Consider the following 15,339-nt stretch of genomic DNA (forward strand, 5'->3'; position numbering starts at 1 on the left):
AAATCGTTCTGTACCGATTAGAGAGATTGCTGTGTTGTTGGGCATCTCTTATGGATCAGCCGAACACATTTTAACTGATGTTTTGGGTTTGAAACGCGTCGCTTCTCGGCTGGTGCCAAAAAAGCTGAATTCCATTCAAAAACAGCGTCGTGTTGATGTGGCCAAAGAGATGATTTCCAACCCAGATAGTGACCCCACATTCATCGAATGCATCATAACTGGTAATGAGGTTTGGATCTATGAATATGACGTCGAAACCGCACAACAATCGACCGAATGGCGCTTCGAAGGCGAGCCGTTGTTCTAAATTTTCATCCATTATAAAAATCGCCACACGAAAATTTTTCAACTTCTTTGTATAGACGCCAAACAAAAACTAATCGTACGATATGCCTCAAAATTTGACAGAATGTGTATAAAAGTGTTGCCAACGTTGGGAGAATAAAAGTTTACCGATTGGACAAGCGCGGGAATTTTAAAATGAAAATTCCGGTTTTTTTTTATCATAAGGTATTTGTTGTATTGGAGTCTATTGGAGGATACGACTAGTTTTAATAACTGGATGTGAGCAAGTAAATTTGTTCAGCAAGTTATTTAAATCGAAAGACATAATTAGCATATTATTTAAATAAAGACATAATTGAAAATTTGGTGCAGTTGTTGCTTGTTACTAGGTAAATCACTTTGATACATTTGTGGTAATATCATACTTGAACAACAGATTTCCTCCCTCGGACTGACTGATTTTTTTTCATTTTTCGAGGTAACTCACTAAAAGTATGATATGACGATCCCCGAAAATCAACGTGATGACCTTTCCGACCCATTGAGCCTTCCAAGGCCGCCTTATTTTGACTCCGAACCAAAACCCCGAAGGCAAGCGCATTTCGGAAAATTGTTCGGCCATGCTGATGTGGTTATTATTATTAAATTCATCTAACAATAAAAATGTCTTAATGAATATGTATCATAAAATTGTAGAACGTAGTACTTTCTGCGAAAATTTGTGAGTTAGTTCACCAAAGTCGAAAAGATGTTCAACAGTGCCAAACGTCCTCAAGCAAGATGTTATCGGTTCGTAATATCCCAACGTCGTTCGATAAAATCTCGGCTGAAGTAAACTGATGGAGCGCAGCGATCGTTGTGAAGCACGGAACTCAAGTAGAGACAGAATCTTCGAAGAGTCGATATCACCGTTAGTCAGTTTTGCCACAAAAACAGCTTGCTGAATTTTTCTGCGTAGTTCCAATGAGTCGCATCTGATCAGTCGACATCGATACGGTGGGAGCTCAAGCGGATTCCTCCAAGGGAGGTTTCTTAGAGCAAAACGAATAAATCTTTTCTGTACGCGTTCAATCCGTAAGTTCCAAGCCAGCTGATACGGATTCCAAATTAGGCTAGTATTTTCAGTAACGGACGAACCAAGGAGCAATATAACGCTTTTAAGCAATGCGGATCTTTGAGGTCCCACCCGATCTTCGCAATTAAACCTACACGGAGAACCCGCAGATCACAAAATTAAAGTATTGCAATTATTGTTTCACGCCCTGGTTGTTTCAACTAAAATGTTGTTGATTTTACTAACATATCTGTTGATTTTGTCATAACCGTTCAGGTAACCGAAATTGTTGTATTCAAATGCTGTCACTTGGCGGAGAACGAAGACAGCATAACGCAGAACAAAAAACCTCTTCATTTCACCAGAAGCGTTTCATATTGAAAATTTTCAATGGTAAATGAACGTCATTTATGTTAGTTACTTAGTGGTCGTTTTATGTAAGTGAAAGTATGCAGAAGAATATATCAGTTAATTGTAAAACAAGTTTTCCATGTGTAGTGGTACTATTTGTATTTTCTTGAAAGCGTATCTGTAGCATTAGGTTTACCAGCGAGCCATTCTGCAAGTGAAGGAAAAAATTCCTAATTCCCTGTGACCATTTTTCTGACGAGTTCCCTTTTGAGAATTGTAATCTTTTGATTCATTTCTATATCCTTTGTGAGTTTAGTGATAAAGATATAAGCAGTTAATTAGGTAAAATTTTGTTGTTCAAGCCGTGAACGATTAGCTGCCCCCCGAAGAGGCTAACACTAAAAAATATTTATTGCAATTGGCGTCTTATGTTCAAATAACTGAATAATTGGTTGAAACAACTGAGACATTTTTTTACTTTCATGCATACAAGTAACTTTGATGGGATTGTGTCTTTGCTCAACTGCACGAGTGATGCTTATGACAGACATGTGATATCGGAATCACTGTACACTATTGTTATGTCAGGAGTATTTAGTACATAACGCGTAATATGAGAGCACTCAGTTTACTGCTTTATTGAGAGTGTGCTCTCAGTTCTGAACTACACGTCAATGGTGTCGGAAGTGCCAATAGTCGGTGTTAAATATTAATAAAAAATTATAAAGTGAAATAAAGTTTTAATTGTACAAATGATTTAAGAGGTGTTATACATTATAGTTGGCGACGAGGAAAAGGTTCTCAAACGGATGTTTAAAATCTAGAGTGAGAAGCGTAAGTATTTAGAGATTTTGCAGGCGACAAGCCAGAAATCTTGAGCCGAAGAAAGTGTGCTGGTGATATAGTGTAAAAAAAAATAGTGCAGATCTCTATTCAGGCCACTTTTGAGCGAAGAATAAATTGAATGTGAAAACCTATAGAGGAAGCATTAAATTTTCAACAACTGTGTGCATTCTATTTTAATTGTAACAACCATTTTGTTCCTCTTTTTCAGCCCCTACTCTGTGTTTCTGAAAAGTAGCGTCCTCAGAAAAGCTCGTAGGAATTGAAAAAAAAAAAAAAAAGAGCGAACCGGTACGGTCTCAAGTTTATCTACCTCTCACCGATAGAATAACTCACGCAGGCTGAGATACAGACGGTTGATCAGTGAGTGCGGGAGTGAGACGGAAATAGTAAGCTGCTATAATTTGTTGTCATCGGCATATTTTCCAACGAAAGTGAGTTGCCCTCAAGCACTAGGTCAAGGTCAAACCGAACTGAAAAGTGCAGTTGCATTGCTTTACCGTCAAAGGTTGTTCGTTTGGTATAGTTCATCAACTCGTAAGTCTCCAAATTTTTCTTTTCTCTTTTTTGTATCTATTGATTTAAAAAAAAAAAATATATATATATATATAGAAGGATGGCAATGATCGGATCTTTGGATCATTATTTAGCAGGAACGTCGTTTTCCAATTATATTGAACGACTTGAATTCCTGAGTCAACTGAATGGATGGGCGGAAGAGAAGAAAAAGTCAATTTTGATCGCTCTCTCCGGTTCTGTAGTCTACGATGAGCTGAAGTTAATATTTCCAGCAGTTGAACTGAAAACATTAAAGTATGATGATATAGTTAAAAAGCTTAAGGAGAGGTTCGATAAAATAGAGCCTGATATGATGCAAAGATACCGTTTTTATAACCGATTCCAGGGGTCAGATGAGTCAGCTGAAAATTTTATTTTAGCGATTAAGCTACAAGCTGAGCATTGTGACTTCAAAGAATTCAAAGATACAGCTATTAGAGATCGTTTGATTATGGGTGTTTTTGATAAGGACTTGCAGAGATCTTTGTTATTGGAAGAAGATTTGGCCTTAACTACAGTAGAGCGAAAAATAGTGAACAGTGAATTGGCAGGAAAAAGAGCTAGGTTAATTAATGCGAATAAAATAGATGTCGATGGTGTGTTAGCAATAAAGAACCGTTTGGGACGGAGAGAAATTTTTGACAATGATCGTTATAATGATAGACGTTTTAGTGGACAGCATAGGAAAAATGGGTACGGTTATAATGAAAATCGTGTTAGTTTTAGGCGCGATTTTAGGAAAAGATCGGCTTCTGCCAGTAGAAATCGGAACTCATATGCTAGTGCTATTTGTAATTATTGTAAAAAGAAGGGCCATCTTAGAAGAGACTGCTATAGTTATAAAAACAGAAATTCAGTCAGATTTTTAAAAAATGATACTAGGGAAGAAAGCTATAACTTCAAAAGGTCTAAAGAACGAGATTCTTCTGTTGAGACTGATGGCCTAGAGTGCATGATGATATCTACAATAAAAAAAAATAATGATCCATGCATGGTGGAGGCTGTTGTTCAAGGCTGTGTCTTGAGTATGGAAATTGATTCAGGATCAGCGGTATCGGTTATAAGTGAAGCGGATTTCCAAAAATTGTTTAGTAACATACCGTTAGTCAGCAGCAAGCGACAGCTTGTTGTGGTGAACGGTAAACGGTTGAAAATCTTGGGGGAGATCGATGTCAAGGTGAAATTGAATGGCTTCGAGCACCAGCATATGCTAGTGGTTTTGGAATGCCGTAATCGATTTGTTCCCTTGATTGGTCGTTCTTGGCTTGATTGCTTTTACCCTGATTGGAGATCTGGCTTCGTATCCGTGTCTTCAGTTAATAGCTTGACTGATGAGAAAGGTATTGAAAAAGTTACGGATTGTTTGAAATCAAGATATAAACAAGTTTTTAATAAAGATTTTTCAGAACCTATAGTGGGCTATGAAGGTGAGCTAATTCTGAAGCATGAACAGCCGATATTCAAGAAAGCGTACACTGTGCCGTTTAAACTGAAGGATAAAATGCTAGAGCATTTGGACATGCTGGAACAGCAAAAAGTAATAACGCCTATTGAAGCCAGCGAATGGGCTTCGCCGGTTATTGTTGTCGTGAAGAAGGATCAAGATATTCGCATGGTTGTTGATTGCAAGGTATCTTTGAACAAAGTTATTGTACCGAACACTTATCCGCTACCGCTAGCTCAGGATATTTTCGCCACTTTAGCGGGTTGTAGGATTTTTTGTTGTCTCGATTTGGCTGGAGCTTATACGCAGGTTCTTCTTTCAGAACGGTCCAGACAATATACTGTGATAAACACTATTAAGGGTCTTTTTATATATAATCGACTGCCACAAGGTGCTTCCAGCAGTGCTGCGATTTTTCAAAAAATTATGGACCAGGTCCTGTGTGGACTGGAAAAAGTAAGCTGTTACTTGGACGACGTCCTAATAGCAGGTGAAAATTTTGACGAATGTTACAAGAATTTGAAACTAGTTCTTGACAGACTGCTTAAAGTAAATATTAAGGTTAATTTTAAGAAGTGTAAGTTTTTTGTCACAAAATTACCTTATTTGGGACATCTCATTACGGACAAAGGTTTGTTGCCTGCGCCTGAGAAATTATCCACGATAAGTGAAGCTAAACCGCCTACGAATGTAGCAGAGTTAAGAGCGTTTCTAGGCTTGATTAACTATTATAACAAATTCGTTTCACATATGTCAACTAAGTTAAGAAGCTTATATGCTTTACTGACTGCTAATGTTAAATTTATTTGGACAAAGGAATGTCAAGAAGCTTTCCAGAATGGAAAACAGGCCTTGTTGAAAGCAAACTTACTGGAGTTCTATGATCCAAATAAACCATTAGTGGTTATATCGGATGCTAGTTCGTACGGATTGGGTGGAGTTTTAGCTCATGAAATTGGGGAAATAGAAAAACCGATATGCTTCACCTCTTTCTCACTAAATGCAGCCCAAAAGAAATACCCGATTTTGCATTTGGAGGCATTAGCACTTGTATGCACCATTAAGAAATTTCACAAGTTTCTTTATGGACAAAAATTTAAGGTGTATACAGACCACAAGCCTTTAGTGGGCATATTCGGGAAAAATGGAAACAATTCGTTGATTGTAACCAGAATTCAGAGGTATATTTTAGAGTTGTCCATATATGAGTTCAATATAGTTTACAGAAAATCTTCGCATATGGGAAATGCCGACTTCTGCTCGAGATTCCCATTGCAGCAAGCTGTACCTCGAAGTTTGGATATCGGTGGCATAAATAGTTTGAATTTGACAGACCGTTTTCCTCTAGATGTTGGACTAATAGCGAGCCAGACTAGAAATGATACACAGCTGACACACATCAGAAATTTTATGGAAAATGGGTGGCCAAAAACCATTCCTGAATCCTTTAAAGACATGTTTTCGCTAAGAAATGATTTGGATATTGTTGAAAATTGTTTAGTCTACCAGGACAGGGTCATCGTTCCGGTGGCTTTAAGAGCTGGTATTTTGAAAATGTTACATGCCAACCATATTGGTATGGTTAAAATGAAAAAGCTAGCGAGGAATACTGTATTTTGGCCGGGAATAAACAATGATATAGAAAACTACTTGCGAAAATGTGAGGCTTGTATCAAAATGGCAACTGTTCCGACTAAACCTAGTCACAGTAAATGGATTCCAACGACTAGACCATTCAGCCGTTTACACGCGGATTTCTTTCATTTTGATAGGAAAACATTTTTACTTATTGTAGACAGCTTCTCGAAATGGGTGGAAGTAGACTTTATGCCACACGGAACAGACGCAAGAAGGGTCATAAATATATTTATAAGCTTCTTTGCCAGGTTTGGTCTTCCAGATGTCGTAGTCACTGATGGGGGGCCGCCTTTTAATTCTAAGGAATTTGTTTCATTCTTAGAGAGGCAAGGGGTGCAAGTCTTAAAAAGTCCTCCGTACAATCCAAGTAGCAATGGACAGGCGGAGCGCTTGGTACGGGTAGTGAAAGAGAGTTTCAAAAAGTACATGCATGATCCAGAATTACGGAATCTTGATGTGACTATGAAAATCAATTACTTTTTGATTAACTACAGAAACCAAATTGCCACTTCCGACGGTTTCGTTCCCTCTCATAAAGTATTTGCATACAAGCCAAAAAAGTTGCTAGATTTGATTCACCCTTCCAAACAATACAAAAACTTTTTGGAAAAGCCTAGTCCAATAATAAGTCCTACCACCCCTAAAATCGATCCATTTCTTAGGCTAGTGGAAGGTGATAAAATTTATTATAAAAATTTTAAAAAGACAGATATTGCGAGATGGATTGAGGCGAGATTTATAAAACAATTATCTAATAACACTTTTCAAATTTCGTTTAATAGGAACATACTTATGGCTCACAGGAATCAATTAAAATTGGCAAACAATGTGATGCAAACGTCCAGACTGCTAGTCCCAGAAGACACACCACATGGTAGGAAGCGCAGTTGGAAGGATGACCTTGAAGAACCGTTACACGGAATACCTGGTTCGTCTACAGGGCCTTTCAGAGGATTCTCTGACTTCGAACTGTTAAAACCTACTCAAGAAAAATTACCAAAAACGAACCGTAGTCCGTCAAAAAAGAGCACTGGAAAACGCATTGTAATGCAATCGAAAGGATAATCATCAACAGCAGTGAAGTCTGCAATCGAAAGGATGATCTTTGGATTTACACGAATTTTGCATATCATTATTATAATAAGAAGTTTAATCTCAAACATCGTTTGAATTTATTTAAGAGTTAGTTAATTCTTCAGAGGGGAGAACTGTTATGTCAGGAGTATTTAGTACATAACGCGTAATATGAGAGCACTCAGTTTACTGCTTTATTGAGAGTGTGCTCTCAGTTCTGAACTACACGTCAATGGTGTCGGAAGTGCCAATAGTCGGTGTTAAATATTAATAAAAAATTATAAAGTGAAATAAAGTTTTAATTGTACAAATGATTTAAGAGGTGTTATACATTATAACTATGAAATCACATGTCTGTCACCCTGAATCACGGTGGTATCACGCGAGCATCATGATACAACGGTGATTTCCGTACTACGGTCAGTGATCGTTGTACTGTGCAAAATCGCATCACTGTTGACTGCTACCAGCGCCATTGGCGAGCAATGGTGAACTCATGAAACAATATTTCCTTCTTTTAAGCATCAAATAAAAAACAACCATCGTTTTATTTTGCAAAAAAATCTCGAATAAATGCTAACAAGCAGCATAAAACGTTTTAGCATATTTTCAAAATGCAGTCAACAAAGAAATGTTCATAAATTTGATGAAGGTTTGAAATACAAATAAGGAAAACAATATATTCATCTTGGCTCATTCCGTTCCATACAATAACAAGTAAATTTATTGTTGAAATGGATTTAAAAACATTATAATTCATATTTTGAATGCACATGTGGTAATAATAAAGGATAAATATCCAATAGCAAACATAAACCAATTGAGTGATCATCCTATTTATTGAAGACCTATATTGAATTCTGGAAACTCTAATCCTAATAATTACTTTGTCTTATATCATCTGGTCGAATGCCGTTGGATAGAAAGAAAACTTGTTTTTAAATTGTTTAGAAAGAGAGTCTTATTTTGGGTATGAATAGAGAACAGCGAATCATGTTTTTCAGTGTGGGGAAGTTGAAGCAGAACACGTACCAAGTAACATATTCAATTTAATAAATACTCGTAATACTTTTCAGTGTTACTTCATAAACATAGCATAACAACTTTAAAATCCTTAAAATCCCAATAAAACCATTATGAGATTATATTCCAGTCTAGTAGACTATTTTTCATAAGATAAGATTTATGAAGCAAAATGAAGTATCAAACCTATGTCAAATCTATTTCGGAATGATTTAACATTCAAGAAGGTTTTAAAATCTGGTTTATCATAAACACAAATTTCGTATTGATAACATTTTTCTGGAATATGTGTGTGTGTCATGCCGTTTTTGATGGTTACATACTAAGATTATTTTAGATTTATTTACTATTTTGAGGCTCAATGCGGGTGAAAAAGGAATTATGACTGAACACCTTGAAATTTATGCGGATTTATACAAAGTCGACATGATTTACAAATAAAATTTGGTAATTCATCACCTTTTTGGGTAGAAATAATTTTTTTTTATTAAAAAGTAGTGCTAGTGTCTATCATATTTCCTCCGTTTATTTGTCAGTGAATGTTACGGTAGAACATCAAAATTATGGACACCCTAATGCTAATAACATTTAAACAATGAAGGAAAAAAAATCTGTATCCCAGTACAAATGTGTCATTAATGTACCTTAAAACTACAAAATTTGATATGAATAAAACAGTCATCCGATGAACACTCACATACAAAACTAGTTTAATAATTCAGAGAGGCATTGATTATATCAGTCATAATCCAGCTACTAGGAATACACTCCAAACCGTGAAAATTTTTGGTTTCTATATTATCGATCATCGGAGCTAGGAAATCAAGCTAAGTTTTGAGTTGTTTCGTTTCACTGTATATTCATTCTGTGCGCAAAACATGTCTGTCACCTTATCGTTGTACGCGTACAACGTTGTACAGAAATTATTGTACGGAAATCACATGTCTGTCAGCGGTATGACACCTCATTGAAACGTTTCATTGTTCGCTCAGGGTGTTTGGCATTGCTCAACTGAAACGTTTCATTACTTGTTTGTTACTTGTTGGGTGTCGTTGCTAAGCTGCCAGCACGATAAATAAAAAATGACAGATTAGTTAAAACAACAGTCGATTAGTTGTACCAAATTTTAACCAATCAAAATCAGAAAAACAACTAATATTTTAGATGTTTTACGATCGCTGGCTTTTCCGTGTAGTTGTCGTGTTGCCTTTGAAATTATAGATGAACGATGTAGACTGAAGGTAAGCTTAGTATCTAACAAAATACCATGATCATTAACATGACTAACTCTCTGGAGCCTTTGTCCATTCAAATCATTTTTCACGCACCCAGTGCTGAAAAAATTCGTTATCACAATGGTGACTCGAGCTTACATTGAGACAACACATATATCATCGTCCACCCAACGACGATTGTCGCCAATTGAATCATAACAAGTATCATGACTGCCGAACCCTTTCAGTATCATTGGAAATTGATTTCATGAAAATGTAAACAAAAGTTATCCCCCTATCACCCGGCGATGAGCCAGTGATAGACGACAATATTTGTCTCATTCGACATTCAGTTGAGCATCAACGGTATCATATTCATTCCTGAGAATCATCGTCAACCGGGTCGATTGGGCCCTTCCAATCATATGCAGTTCCCAGCGCCCTGGAGAACAAGTCTTTGTTTAATTTAATAAGTAAAATGTTTTCCAACGTATCTTTCCCAAGGCCAGTGCGTTGATTAGAGAGAACCAAGGCAAGGGCACTGAAAGACCGTTCAACAGAGACTTGGTTCGATGGTGTGGATAGTACAACCATTGCTACTGCATATATCTCTGGGTGCGTAGTCTTACGGCGCAACCAATGGTCCCACACGTTGTAGTTATGTTTTTGGCGTGGCTCTAGGTCCAAAGACTTAACTTGTTGAAGAAACCCGGTCTCGCAACCAAGATTCACGGATTCACCAAACATTTGCGTAAGATACTGATCAAAATCATCGGTAGACTCTGACGATTCTCTACTTGTACTAGCCGGTGTTTTACCCAGTTGGCAGATACGTTCCCATGTATCGACTATGTATTGCTGAATTTTATCTTTTTCCTCAGCCGTGAATATTTTAGAACCTCGATAGTTGAACCTTGGATCCAGGTATAATGCCATCTGGAGCGCCTTCAATTGGCGCAAAACGTTCAATCTATTGTTCAACGACCGAAGTAAATGGGGACTGAAAGAGTTTTCGCGAACTTTCTGTACCTCACTCGTTGCCATCAGCCATGCCATATAGAAGTCAGATAACGACACGTGCTTCTCTTGCATTTGCTTTGTGCAGATGTACAACGGCTTAAACGTATCATAGTAATGCTCAATGAACGACCATTGATTGGAAAGGTCTAGTTCGGGAAAATTATCGGCCAACTGGTTAAAAAACCTTTTTTGGTGTACGAACGATTCCATCATTTTGAATATACCACCCCATCGTGTCCTACTCCAGACGGGTGGGTATGAAGCATCGTAGCTTTCAAACTCTGACCGGTACTTCACCAGCTTACATTTTCTAGCAACAGCAGTGATGGCTCGGATAGACTCATCGGATTTATCAACAACATCCAGTATTGCAAGCTGTAAGGTATGCACGGCACATCTCACAAGAGTAATCCTTCCGGACAGTTCATTGGCCAGTTCAGCAGTAACGTTTCGTTCACACTGTTGATCATCCTCTATCACATCCGACTCATCCAGCTCATCTATGTTCGTACCATCAGCCTGCTGCTCTGTAGGCATTACGTACGTATCATTGTTTAATTTTCTAACCGTTGCCACCATATTAGCCCCATTGTCGCATGTCACGGAAAATATCTTCTCAAGAGATAGCCCATAGTCGGCCAAAGTATCCATAACTTTTGATTTCAAGAACGCCGCTGTTTGACTTTCTTTGATTTCGATCATACCAAGGGTACGAATGACCACCTGCTCGTCTAGGGCATACTGTACATTGATGCCTAAGATATGGCGATTGTGTCGGGCAGCAGAATCTATTTTCAAGCAGACGAGCTTGCCTTTCATCTCATCTATCAACATTTCTTTTAGACGATCGGCAGTCTTCGAGAGATGACATTTCATTGTGACACGGTTCAAAGTGCACCCAAGAGTCGTTGTAATCGGTTTCAGTAAGTCTTTGAAGCCTTCCCACTCGAAGCAGGAAATAGGAAGATGATGGAAGGTCGTCAGCTTAACTGCTGACGCAATTAGTAACTGCCGGTCAATAGCTATTAAACGCTTAGGAATTACTCTTTCCTTCTTCTCCATTGGATAGGCAATTGTAAGGAGATTGTTTGCACATGCACGTTTCGTATGTACGGTACGAAAGTGACGGATGAAGTTGCCAGGGGCAAATCTACTCTGGACGTATGGACATCCTGATGCGGGATCGATGTTGCAGATAGCTTTATCGCCCTGTCTTACTACCAATGACGACGCAATGTCCGTCAGTGACCGCTGCAGCTTATTGCGGTCTGCTCTTGTTGTAGGTGCCATCGTATAAACACCACACAAAATTTAGTCGTTAATGGTTTAACTCTAAATAGGCTCCTCTATCTAAACACACACACTTGATAAATACTTCTTTGATCAATATTGAATTCGCACTATATCACTATAACCTTGTCTGAACCGGATTCGTTCGGAATACGATTCCCGGGCCCTGTGGTGGAGGAGGAGCACTATGAGGGAAGCTGAGCTGCAAGCAACCGGGCGGGTCATAGGTGGTGGATAATGCTTAGTCGCGATAGCAACTCGTTGTGACTCGCGACCCGAACCATGTAGCGGGGGCTGACTGCAGGTGTGGGTAGGACGAGGTAGTGGGCCCTACACGTTCTAGGCCTAAAAACCACAAGACCTAAAGCAGTTGGCCCTGACAAGGCGAGTTGGAGCCGCCTTTCAATATGCGCCTGGCCCAAATCTCTCTCAAATTCTCGCGGTCCTTCAGCGTTACTGCAAGGTTGGCGCAGGCCTAGCTAGCCGCCCATAAAAAGAGCTTGCTCAGGAAGTTCAACAAGAAAATTCGGATGGATCTAATCGGCTCAGACCTTTGCGACGAAAACGGACAAGAGATTGGAAACTTGGTACGTGGAACTGTAAGTCTCTCAACTTCATCGGAAGCACGCGTATACTATCCGATATAGTGAAAGACCGCAAGTTCGACATCGTAGCGCTGCAGGAGGTGTGTTGGAAGGGGTCTACGGTGCGGGTCTTTCGCGGGAACCACACCATATACCAGAGCTGCGGCAACACACACGAGCTGGGAACAGCTTTTATGGTGGTGGGGGAGATGCAAAAGCGTGTGATCGGATGGTGGCCGGTCAGCGACAGAATGTGTAGGTTGAGGATCAAGGGCCGGTTCTTCAATATCAGCATAATTAACGTGCATAGTCCCCACCTCGGAAGTAGCGATGACGACAAAGACGAATTCTACGCGCAGCTGGAACGTGAATACGATCGCTGCCCAAGACATGACATCAAGATCGTCATCGGCGATTGCAATGCTCAGGTTGGCCAGGAGGTGGAGTTCAGACCGGTGGTTGGAAGGTTCAGCGCCCACCAGCAAACGAACGAGAACGGCCTAAGACTCATCGACTTTGCCACCTCCAAGAACATGGCCATAAAAAGCACGTTTTTCCAGCATCGCCTCCTGCACCGATACACCTGGAGATCACCCATGCAAACGGAGACACAAATCGATCACGTCCTGATTGATGGACGGCATTTCTCGGACATTATCGACGTACGAACCTATTGGGGCGCTAACATCGACTCGGACCACTACCTTGTGATGGTTAAGCTGCGTCCAAAACTGTCCGTTGTGAATAACGTACGGTACCGGCGCCCGCCGCGGTATAATCTGGACCGACTGAGTTTTACTGTCAGTTAAACTTTTCGCACTATATCACTATACCATATAGTGGTATAGTGCGACATTCTATGTCTCTTGCCAACTGATTCTACTCTGGTAATCGGTCCCGTGGATAGTACATGACCTAGTGGAGGTATCGTACTAGGACTGTATAGCACGTCTCGAACGACTTGATCGTTCGATGACGTGCTTATTTTTTTAAAGTTTTTTTCAAGTTTTTATTTACCATATATCACCATACTCGTCTAAGATGTTCCCATCAGTTTGCCATATGATGTGGCATGAATGGCCCTTGTAGTGGGATACATCCCCATACTTGCCTTAGACGTTCCCATCAGTTTGCCATATGATGTGGCATGAATGGCCCTTGTAGTGGGATACATCCCCATACTTGCCTTAGACGTTCCCATCAGTTTGCCATATGATGTGGCATGAATGGCCCTTGTAGTGGGATACATCCCCATACTCGTCTAAGATGTTCCCATCAGTTTGCCATATGATGTACCATTAATGGCCCTTGTAGTGGGCATGTCAGCTAAACCGCCTTCTACGTTCCGCTCGGTCTGCCGCACGATGCGAGGCATAGTTGTCTCACTGACGGTACCGTAGTATACGGTTCCGCTGGTTGCGGTGGACCGACGCGTTAAAGTTATTACAAATCATGATAAAGTTGGCCTGTTTTGGCCACAAATCTATCTATAGGGGGACCACATTTCGGAACGTATGCGTCGAAAATATTGACTTTTGAGCCCAAAAAATGCATTTTGAGCGTATGGTCAATTTGGTCCGGAGGGGGTGCATGCCATGTGAGTCGACCAACCATGGTGCGGTACACTACGGTTTGGCTGGACAGGTTCGAACAGAGAGGCATAATGGCTATATGAGCGAGTCCAACCATGATGTTGTACATTACGGCTTGGCTGGACAGGTACGAACAGTGAGGCATAATGGCTATATGAGCGAGTCCAACCATGATGTTGTACATTACGGCTTGGCTGGACAGGTACGAACAGTGAGGCATAATGGCTATATGAGCGAGTCCAACCATGATGTTGTACATTACGGCTTGGCTGGACAGGTACGAACAGTGAGGCATAATGGCTATATGAGCGAGTCCAACCATGATGTTGTACATTACGGCTTGGCTGGACAGGTACGAACAGTGAGGCATAATTGCTATATGAGGGAGTCCAACCATGATGTGGTGCACTATGGTTTGGTCGGAGGAGGTACAAGTTCATGGTCGATCGGTTGGTTAAACAGACGGAAACGTGTTCTGTCGCTCTGTCGAACCGACTCCGACTAATGCGAAGAGGATTTAGGTGTCTGATGAATGTTATACGGCTACCACGTTATATGCGATAGCTAACGACAGTAGCAGGTATTATGATTCGTCCTGATTGGTGTACCATCATCAACCATGGGCAGTGGTCGAACCGTAGTCGGCCGTCAAAGATGGGAATCTTTTTTCGATTGTTTTGCTTGACATCTAGCACCGCGTACAATCGGGGTACGGCTAGTGTTTCATACGAACACGAATGTGCGAATGAAATACGTTGTGGTGAAATTCAATGGCACGGGATTTCGTATCCCAAGCCGTACTTTTTCTCTTGACACGAGAAGGGGAAGGAGGACGGTGATTTGATAGCTACCAAAGAACGGTGTTGAACGAAGGCGGCCATACCATAGTTCATACCAGATTTAATGGCTCATCACTGACTGACTGACTCGGACGAATTCTGGTTGATCCTACCAGTAATATACGCTTGTCTCAAAGGTTAAGCCATGCATGTCTAAGTACAAACAGATTTAATGTGAAACCGCATAAGGCTCAGTATAACAGCTATAATTTACAAGATCATTTAACTAGTTACTTGGATAACTGTGGAAAATCTAGAGCTAATACATGCCATAATGCAGGGACCTCGCGGAACCTGTGCAATTATTAGTCAAACCAATCGTCCTCCGTGACGCTTAAGTTGAGATCTGGATAATTTTGTTGATCGTATGGTCTCGCACCGACGACGGATCTTTCAAATATCTGCCCTATCAACTATTGATGGTAGTATAGAGGACTACCATGGTGGCAACGGGTAACAGGGAATCAGGGTTCGATTCCGGAGAGGGAGCCTGAGAAATGGCTACCACATCCAAGGAAGGCAGCAGGCGC

General features: G+C 40.2%; 2 protein-coding genes across 5 annotated transcripts in view; one reads left to right on the forward strand and one right to left on the reverse strand.

Moving 5' to 3' along the window:
• Window positions 1-15,339, reverse strand: part of LOC131425143 (uncharacterized) — a 149,518-nt gene that overhangs the window by 30,463 nt on the left and 103,716 nt on the right. The window lies entirely within an intron of this gene.
• Window positions 3,086-7,561, forward strand: LOC131425144 (uncharacterized protein K02A2.6-like). Of its 2 annotated transcripts, none has more exons than XM_058586768.1 (2): window positions 3,086-4,721; window positions 6,956-7,561. In XM_058586768.1, the coding sequence occupies exons 1-2, from the start codon at window positions 3,150-3,152 to the stop codon at window positions 7,049-7,051; spliced, it is 1,668 nt and encodes a 555-aa protein (XP_058442751.1). In that variant the 5' UTR covers window positions 3,086-3,149; the 3' UTR covers window positions 7,052-7,561. The 2 variants fall into 2 exon arrangements, with proteins under 2 accessions (XP_058442751.1, XP_058442750.1); XM_058586767.1 differs by having other exon boundaries at window positions 3,125-4,431; window positions 4,489-7,561.

The sequence above is a fragment of the Malaya genurostris genome, chromosome 1 (assembly GCF_030247185.1).
Source record: "Malaya genurostris strain Urasoe2022 chromosome 1, Malgen_1.1, whole genome shotgun sequence".
Taxonomy (NCBI): domain Eukaryota; kingdom Metazoa; phylum Arthropoda; class Insecta; order Diptera; family Culicidae; genus Malaya; species Malaya genurostris.